Below are 9,186 nucleotides of genomic sequence, written 5' to 3'. Positions count from 1 at the left end.
GGGAGTGCTGGCACTGCGCCCAGGAGGCTCTACCTGCAGCCCCCGCTCAGACGGGAGAGGACCAGACGTCCTCGAAGCGGGCCCAGCACCACCGTGCAGACGCCTGGCAGTCCCTCGGTTAACCCGAGAGGCAGCTATGACCTGGCGCCCGCTCCCAGGTGTGTCCCCGAGAGGAAGGGGGGCAGAGGTCCCCACGGAGACCTGGACACAGTCGTCCACAGCAGCGGGGAGGCAGAAAACCCCCAAACGTACATCAGTGCACAGATGGAGAAATAAGACGGGGTCTCTCCGCCCAGGGGCTGCCTGCACAGTGGAGACACCGTGTAGGTGGGAAGCCGCTCACACCTACAGCCCTCACGGTGTGCAAGCCCGTGATGAAGCGTCCAGAATAGGAAGGAGAGGAGTGTTGCTCGGTGAGGGGTGGTGGGGAGGGGACACCTGGAGGTATTAGGGAGGCAGGGCAGGGTTCTTCTGAGGGAGAAGATGTTCTCTGATTGATGGTGGTGATGCCTGCACAACTCTATACCAAAAGCCTATCAAATTGCACACTTAAAAAAAAGTTTCATTTGTAAATAAATATTTCCAGTTTATCTGGATTGAAAAAACAAAAAAACCAGGGGAAGGTAGCAGGGAGGCAGAATCACCCAGCCCCTTGGGTGGGGGAAGGGGACTCCGAGGCAGCTTGGCCTGAGAAAGGAGGGGGTCCTGGGGGCTTCAGCGCACGCAGTGCGGGTGGGACCGAGTGGGAGGAGCAAGGCTGCCAGCCGGGGTGAGAGGAGAGGTGAAAGGCCGAGGGCCTGAGGCAGGCACGGCTGGCCTGTGCTCCGGCTGCAGTCTGCCAACGCCAGCCTCCTGCAGTGAGTTACTGCTGTCGTGGAGAGGCCGTTTTTCCTTATGCTCTACTGTCTGTGAGTTAGGTTTGGGTGGGGAGGAGCTGCTGCCCACACAGCAAACATTAAAAACGTGTGTGCTAAGCAACATGGCCCTGGGATTTCTAAACGCCAACCCTGAGACCCGCAGCTCATGGCCCAACAGCCCTCCTGTGATGTGAACCCCTCTGGACCCACAGTGTGGAGGACATACCCTGTGTGTGGGGCTCGCTTCCTTACACACTTACCACTTCTGATGAAGACTTAAGACACAGGGGATGAGGTCTTCACAGGAGAAGCCAGTGAGGTCCCACAACTGGGTGGTCCAGGGCTGCGCTGGGGAGGGAAGTGGGGGTCGTGGGGCCGCCTTGACGCCCACAGCCCCGGTGGCTCTGGAATAGAGCTTCCTAGGGCTCAGCGCTGAAAAGGCCCTGTGCCCAGGGCATGCATGCCCGCTGCACCCCACGGGGGGAATACCAAGCCACCCCCAGACAAGGGCTCTTAGTCCATCCTGCTGCCTCCTCCTTGGGAGAGAAGAGCACGCCGTTTTGTCTCCCTCCCTCCCCCGGACCCGAGCACCAGCTCCTGACTCCCTGAGATCCTCGCCCACTGGCTCAGCCCAGCTCTGAGAGGCGGGAGGGAAGGACTGGCCGCTTACTCTGCCCATGCGTCAGCCTCGCCAGCAGCAGGGCGGCCGCAGCCAGGTGGGCTGGGGCGTAGGCAGCCAGGCTGGTGTGCAGCAGGGAGAGCTCGCAGAGGAAGCTGCACAGGTGCTGGGTTCTTGGTGCCATGGGGACCAGCGTCAGCAGGACATCCTTGTAATCGACCACGGTGGGGACCTGGGGGACGGGGTGGCGGACATGGGGTCACAGCATGCAGAGGACCCTCTGCCCGCTCGTGGGGAGGCTAGAATGCAGACATGCTGCCCTCCTAGTGGTCAGCACGGCGCCAGGCACGCCGAGCGGCTGTGGCCTCACGCCCTCCTGGTCCCGGAGAGCTTCCCTGAACAGAGAAGCCCAGAGCCACGCACGTGCCCTCTGCTCCTCCCACCCCCTGGCGCGACTCGGCTTCGATTCAGGAGGAAAGGCGAGCGGCCGCTTACCCGGATCTTCCCGTCCAGGGCCGAGACGACCTCGCCCATCATCCTCACCAGGTCCTCGTACTTGTACGTGTTGTCTGTGAGCCACACGGCCTCCCGGATCGTCAGGATCTCCTTGCTGATGAACCTGGAGTGCCAACAAGGGATCTGAGCTCGCGCCCCTCAGTGGGCTTTAGGCTTCAGTGATGGGGTGGGGAGTCCAGCGAGTTGACCTGGCTGCCCTCGGCGGGTGAGGTTAACTGGAAAGGTCACTTGAGCCTGTCGGAGGCTGAGAGGCAGGGGTGCGAGCGCCACAGGCCCAGAGCAGTAGAGCGGCTGGGCTGCTGGGCACACAGGCGTTTCTGCAAAATCCAGCCACGAAGGGTGTGAGCGGCCAATTCTCTTAACCTCCCGACAGATGAGGGGTTGCCCTGCCCTGTGCCAGCCGCTCCGAAGCGAGCATGAACAGCTTTAACCCAGAAGGCAGGCGAGCCAGCAGAACCAGAGCCAGAGTCTGTCTGGAGCTCTGGACCTGGCCCGGGGTTGGGCCGAGGGACTCAGGCAGTCCCTAGGCAGGTGGTCACCCTGTTCTCTCCCCTCTCCCAGCGCCAGCTAGCAGGGTACACACTGGTCCGACAGTCTCTGAGGGCCCCTCCCTCCACCAGGGTGATGGGGGCCGAGCCCACAGCCCTTCGGTCACTCTGCAGCTCCCGCGGTGGCTTGGCTGAGAGGGCAGGGCGGTGGGGACTGTAGTCGCGGGGTAGGGTGTGACGTCGAGGTGGGGGACACGAGCCTGTGCTCGGGCAGGTGCTGCTTTCAGAGTGGACAGAGGGATGTCTCAGCCCCTAAAAATCTTTTAAAGCGATTATCTCATGGCCGGTCCCCCGGTCCCTGTAACCATGCCATTTAGATCTGGGGAGGCTGGGGACCCATCTGTCAGCCCTCTCTGGTGACAAGACCCAGAGCTCCAGGTTCTGAGGCACATGTGAGAGGTGCCAGAGCGCATGTGGCCTGTGCTCACCGGGCCTGAGCCCCGCTCCCTCCGTCTGTGGGCACCCTGCTCCCTGGCCCCCAGGAAACCACAGCGTCCAGTTCCCATCAGGGCCACAGGACAGAGCTCGCCACAGGCGTGGACCTGCTTGCCTCAGGGGCCATGGCAAGCAGCAGAGAGTAAGTCAGGGCCTCGGGCGCCTGCATGAGCTCATGAAGCAGATACACTACACCCCAGTGACACGCGCCTCTGGGTCACTGTGCCAAAGATCGAGCAGTCCTCCACAGCTGACACCACTGTGTGCAGCGAGCCTGCCCCTCACCCCCTAAGCCTTACAGACAGATACTGCCCGGGCAACGGCAGACCACATAGGAGAAAGCTGGTTTAAAACACAAAAAAATGCAACATGTATGGTGGGACGTGCCACCCACGCTGTGTCCAAAGGCAAAACTGGGTGGAGAGGTGCTGGTTTTAGGAAGATGGACTTCCGTGAAACTTAAGTCGGCTGACGGGAAGAGTCAGAACAGCCACCTCTGAGGAGCTCGCATCCTGTCCACGGGTAGGAGGGGGTGTGAACCTGGCTGGATGTGGGTCTCTGGACACGGGGCTGACAGCCTGACTCAGAAGGGCAGCCGACTGTGGCCTCCCTCATCTCCGTGTTGCCCTTAGGGGCCAGGGGAACAGGGTTCCTGCCCAAGCGAAGCCACCACATGGGATGAGCAGCAGCTGCCCGCGCACGGAGGGTCAGCCCTGCTGCCCCCATGTGGGGAGGACCACCCACTCTGGGCACCCCTGAAATTAGAACCCCGTTATCATGAGGTGGGGCGCCAAAGGCCTGTTCGTCCCACTGAGAAGCCAGCCTGTGACCTGGGCAGGGCCGGCCGGGGGTTTCTCACCGGGTGCAGATGACCATGCAGGCGATGCCCAGCAGCTGCAGCCGGTACCGGGGCACCAGCCGCCTCCGCAGGTACCGGTCCACGCACTCCACAGTCAGGTGGAGACACAGGCTCGAGAAGTCCTTCATGGTTGCGCCCTCCCCCAGCCAGTCGATGAGGATGTACCTGTGGGAAGAGTGCTGCCCCTGAACACCAGGCAGAGCCTCTGTGGGGCCCCGAACCTCACGGGGTCCTGTCTCCCAGTCCCATCCGGCCATCCATCCCAAGGGGTGAGCGGTCACTTCAGGCGTCATGGGCTTATGCCGGCAGCTGTCCGAGGGGCTGGGGGCCCCACCACTCCTGACTTCATTCCTGGGAGGCAGGTGGGCACACACATGTGGACCCTGCCCACCCCCACCCTGGGGCCCCCTGGCACTGGATGAGCCTGGACCATAACTTATAAGTGGGCAGAGCGGGTCTGCTCTGGAGACTGGGGACGGGTCACAGGTCAAAGGTTACTGTCCTGGAAACCTGTCTCCTCCCTGAGGAACTCTCACCGTGGGGTCATTTGTCACAACCCACTGCGGTTGAGCAAAGAGCCAGGAACGTAGCCCAAGCAGGATGCACTGAGCCCAGGCGCTCGAGCTCTCAGCCACCAGGCAACCACAACAGAGGGCTCGGGCTGCAGAGCTAGCAGACACAGGGTCCCTCCTCCTCAATGGCGCCAAGGCCAAGCCGGGACACTGACGTCACAGGGGACACTGCACGCAGCGGCAAGGATGCCCGGACGGGGTGGACAAAGGAGAGGAGACGGGAGAAAGGAAGCCAGAGAGATGAGCCGTGATGGTGAGGGGCTCTGTGCAGCCAGACAGGAGTGTGTTTCTCAGGCAGAGGGAAGATGCACGGTGGTGAGGGCAGAGTGAGCAGGGGAGCGGAGGGGGAAGCCAGGAGGAGCGCCCAGGGGTGTGAGGGTCACACAAGCCACGACTGGGAGCAGAGGACAATGCTCCCTACCCGTTTACCCTAGGTAAACACAATGATCTGACAAAAACCGACCAACCGAACCATATACTTTAAAGTGGTTAAACCTGAAACTAATGTTGGAAATCAATTATAACTCAACTAAAGAAAAGGAAAAAGTCGGCTGTTGTCTGACATGGATGAAAACAGTCAGATGCTCAACTTGGGGCTGAAATAATATTATTTCAATAAACCTACTTTAGCTCTTGAAAAACATAAAAGGTTAAAATTTATGTTAACCCTCACTCCCAACACACAAAAAGAATAGCAAGTGTCCCCCCACCAAAAAAAGGGCAGACTGGGAGGGTACAAGGTGGGGGGGGCACCGCCAGTGCCGGTCCAGGACTCAGGAGCACAGCGGCTTGGGACTCCCCTGGTGGCCCAGTGGCTGAGACTCCGAGCTCCCAACCTCCCAGTGCAGGGGGCCTGGGTTCAATCCCTGGTCGGGGAACTAGATCCCACATGCTGCAACTAAGAGATCCTGCGTGCTGCAACTAAGACCTGGTGCAGCCAGATTAATTAAAAAGAAAAAAAAGGCACAGCAGCTTGGTGACATTTAACGTGGGAGCAGGGGACACTGCAGCCCGGCTGTGAGCGGAGACCTAGCAGCACAGCCAGGGCCTGCCCGTCATACATCTAAAACGCACTTGAAATCCCTAGCATGAGCTTAAACAATTATTCACATTTTCCACTTTGCTTTCTAACATGATCTGTGATTGTAACAGTGTGTCATCTCCAAACTTCAGAGGAGAAGGGACTTGTGGGAAGAAGCAGGTCACGGGGTTCTGAGGCTGCAGGCCCCCACGTCCCCCGCTGACGCTGATGCTCGTGAGTATGGGTTGGAAAGAAAAGCTTGGTTTTTCTGGCATCATTTTAGAAAGATGTTTAAAGTGGTTTAACACTTTCTGAGGCCTAAAAAGGGAAACTGGAGAGAACAGACACTCCTATGGGAATTTTTTTTTTCCCCAAAGCCCTAGATAACTCGGGCATTACTGGTTTTAGAAAACACACACACACACTCACACACACGGGGATCCCAGTGGGGCTGACGACACAGCGGGCCTGTCACAGGACCTCGTCACCGTGGGCAGTTCGGGCCCCTTACCTCATTGTGTCATTGAGCCCCTTCTGGACAGAGAAGACCCTCTGCTTATTGACAGCGTGGGAGGCCTGGAACAACTGGCAGACTATCTCGCTGGAGGCTTTTGCTTCCAATCCGAGCTGGTGTCCGTGTGCACAGGCTTTGGCTAGAGACAGCTGTGGGCAGAAGAGTCGTGGGGTGAGCAGGGGCCAGGCCCATCCTGTCTGTCAACACCCTGGGCTACTTACACCCTCTAAGCCTGCTGGAGCAGGAGGGTCAAGATTTTACTTATGCTTTTGGAGGTAACTAATAAGTCACAGCAGAACGTTTAAAAGGGACAAAAGGTACGGAACAGGTCAGCCCCTTCTTGCCCTGTCCTTCCTCTGAGGGGCTTTCTGTAGGCTTTGTCCCCTGGGGGGCCGCCGCTGTACAGGCTTCTTGCCCTGTCCTTCTTCTGAAGGGGTTTCTGTAGGCTTTGTTGCCTGGGGGGCCGCTGCTGCGCAGGCTTGTGTGCCTTCTGCTCCTGTGGCCGACCCCCAGGCGCTGCCTGTGCCGTGACACTTTCTGGAAGGCCTGCTTGGATTGCCACCCCCCTCACAGAACACCGAAGGCTATCTTATCACATCTTGGCTGGCACAAACTGCTCTCCTTGAGAATGTTTATTTTCAGAAGTTACTAGCTAGACACTCAGAAGCAAAGAATACGTGTGTGTGATCTGCTCGTGGGATCAGCCATGACCTCTCTAAATGGGCGCCTTTCCGATGAGCAGTGAGGTCAAACCTGCCCCATGTTTTGACGGCTTGTATTTACTTCCTTGTTTCTGAGCATACTGAGGCCCCCCCATGTACTTCCATGGGCCTCACTGTTCTTACTGATTAGGCTGACCTTAGAAACACACTGTTGATTGTTACATTTCTTGTAAACGTGCTGCGTGCCTTTCTGGACACAAATGTCATAGTGGCCTGTGATGTGTCAGGTGGGCATCCCTGCTGGGGATTTTGTCACGAGTTTTTAAGGGCCAGTGACTGAAGCCCCAACTTGGTGGGGTCACAGGCACCAGCTTGGCCAAGGGGGACTTCCTCTGATTTGTCTGGAAATAGTGACTTCCTTACAGCTGCACAGGGACAGTGTCTGGTGAACGCCAACTACAAGCCTCCAACGTCCAGTTCCAACGCTGGACAACCTGGTGAAGGGTCAGATACTGGAAAGAGGATAGCGTTCCTCATGCCAATCTGTTCTAAGGAGCCTCAGGTCCCGCTGCCAAGATGGTGTCCCCGCAGGCCAGCTTTAGGGAGCTGTCCACACTCTGACAGAAGCTGTGGTTAGTCCACAGCACATAGGAATGACGAGGCTGGCTGTCTTCGGTGCCATGGGCAAAGCGTTCCCAGGCTGCCCTCCCTGCACACCTCAGAGCTGACCGCCCTCACAGTTGCCCCACCATGACCCCCACCCCTGCCCCCCACAGAAGCCTGGCAGCCCCACCCTGGGGTCCCAGAGAGGAGGCATTGAGACGAAGCTGGCTCCCAGCTCACCTGCGCTTCCCAGCAGCCTTTGGCAGCAAAGTCCCTGAGCTTCCGGAAGCTGTGGAGGCACCGTCCGGGGTCCAGCATCTGTCAGTGTGAGATGCCCTTACATGGGCGTGTCTCTGGGGAACTCAGAACCAACCCCTGGGGTTCTTCAGTGTTCCTCCAAGACCCCCAGAGGGGCCCCGGCTGGGCCTTCCTTCTGTCCCTTCCTCCCCTGAGTGGTGGTGGTCGTTCCCAGGGTAGAGCTGAGGGCAGCCCTGGGGGCCCCAGGAGGACCCCCTGCGCTGGCAGACCCTTGTCCTGGGCTGCTGAGACCGTGCCTCTGGCCAGTGTCACCCACACTCTCCCAGACCTGGGCCCACTCACGTCCATCCGCCTGTCACTCTCCCAGAGGAGGTATGAGCTGGTCAGACACCCCTGGTTAGCGGACTCTTCAAACAGGTTCCGGGCCTGCTTCTGTTTCTCTTCATCCTAGAATAAGTAGCCACAAATGCAGCGCTCAACTTTAATAAAACGGGTTAACTAAATTAGCGGAGAAACAACTTCCCTGAAGATACGCGATGTGAGAACCGAGGTAGCCCTTGGGCCCTGCCTCCTCCTGCCGGGGCCACAGGGTGACGGAGGTGGGGGGTGGTGGAAATCCCCAAGGCCCTCCAGCTCCTCGCTCACACCCCGGGTCTCTCCCTGCTGTGGTCAGAGTGGTCAGAGCGCCTGTCGCCAGAGGCCACCGCCCTCCCCGAACTGCCCTGGGGGGCTTTTCACGCTAAGTGGAGACCTCCTGTGAGGAGGCGGAGGGAGCCGCCGGAGCGGGCTGGGAAGCACGCAGGCCCATCCTGCCCATCAGACCCTTTGGCTCCACCGGCCACACAGACAGGGCTCCTCTCGGCTGGGAGACCTGGGGGCCTCCTCCCGCGGCCTCTCTTGAGTGTCCCAGTCCTCGCTGCTTGCAGCTGCCGGAGAGGCGAGCAGCACAGAGCTGCAGACCCATTGTGCCCAGTGCCCACCGGGGCCAGGATGCCGAGCAGCACGGGGGCGGGTGAGGGGACTCACCTCGAAGAGACTCAGCACCCTCCCCAGGCAGTGCAGTATGGAGGCCCTGTGGGTCTAGAGAAGGAAGGGTGACTGTCGGTGGGGAACTTCCTGGGGCCCCCCTCGATCCCCGCCGCACCCCCTGTGCAGGTCCTCCCCCGCCTGCCTCGACTCCAGGACTCCACCAACTGCGTCACGGAGCCTCTGGCCATCCTTCTCCGTGGGCACCCCGTCTGCAGCCCCGCCCCACCCGCAGGCCCCCAACCCTGGCTCTGACGTCTCCCCGCCTGCTGGTTGTTTGCAGATGCTCCCATATTTGCACTGTTTTCGAAGCCTCCGCTCCCCCAAGTCCCTGACTTCACACGGTCCACAGCATCTCCCCTCAGGGCTGTCTCATCTCCTGGGACCCTGTGGGGTGCCCCACCCACACCCCAGGCTGGGACTCACTTTCTGCAGCTGGCACTCCGCCCTGAGGCTCTCATGAACCACGGCCTTGCAGCAGCTCCCGGACACCGACCAAGGTGGGCGGATGAAGAGCCAGATGAAGGGCGCGGCGCCCACGTTCAGCCGCTCAGCCAGGCTGAAGTAGCGAGAGGCCCTCAGGCCGTTCACTTCCGCCCGGGCCTCGTCAGACACCGACACTGCAGAGACAGACAGAGCGAGCCGGGATGTCTTAGGGGGCGGGCACAGCAGTTTCCCCGAGTCCTTACAGAAAGT

At 59.8% G+C, this 9,186-nt stretch overlaps 1 protein-coding gene across 1 annotated transcript in view; it reads right to left on the bottom strand.

Moving 5' to 3' along the window:
- CCNF (cyclin F) overlaps positions 1-9,186 on the bottom strand; it is an 18,061-nt gene that overhangs the window by 3,870 nt on the left and 5,005 nt on the right. The window contains exons 5-13 of the mRNA XM_010840323.1: positions 8,917-9,110; positions 8,491-8,544; positions 7,807-7,911; positions 7,447-7,524; positions 5,939-6,090; positions 3,835-3,999; positions 1,972-2,095; positions 1,528-1,708; positions 1,118-1,205 (exon numbers count right to left, since the gene is read on the bottom strand). Of these exons, the coding sequence (XP_010838625.1) occupies positions 1,118-1,205; positions 1,528-1,708; positions 1,972-2,095; positions 3,835-3,999; positions 5,939-6,090; positions 7,447-7,524; positions 7,807-7,911; positions 8,491-8,544; positions 8,917-9,110 (1,141 nt within the window). The remainder of the gene's footprint in view (positions 1-1,117; positions 1,206-1,527; positions 1,709-1,971; positions 2,096-3,834; positions 4,000-5,938; positions 6,091-7,446; positions 7,525-7,806; positions 7,912-8,490; positions 8,545-8,916; positions 9,111-9,186) is intronic.

Source organism: Bison bison, unplaced genomic scaffold, assembly GCF_000754665.1.
Source record: "Bison bison bison isolate TAMUID 2011002044 unplaced genomic scaffold, Bison_UMD1.0 scf7180017864144, whole genome shotgun sequence".
Lineage (NCBI taxonomy): Eukaryota > Metazoa > Chordata > Mammalia > Artiodactyla > Bovidae > Bison > Bison bison.
The sequence above is the reverse complement of the archived record's forward strand: the minus strand, read 5'-3'. Positions and strand labels throughout refer to the sequence as shown.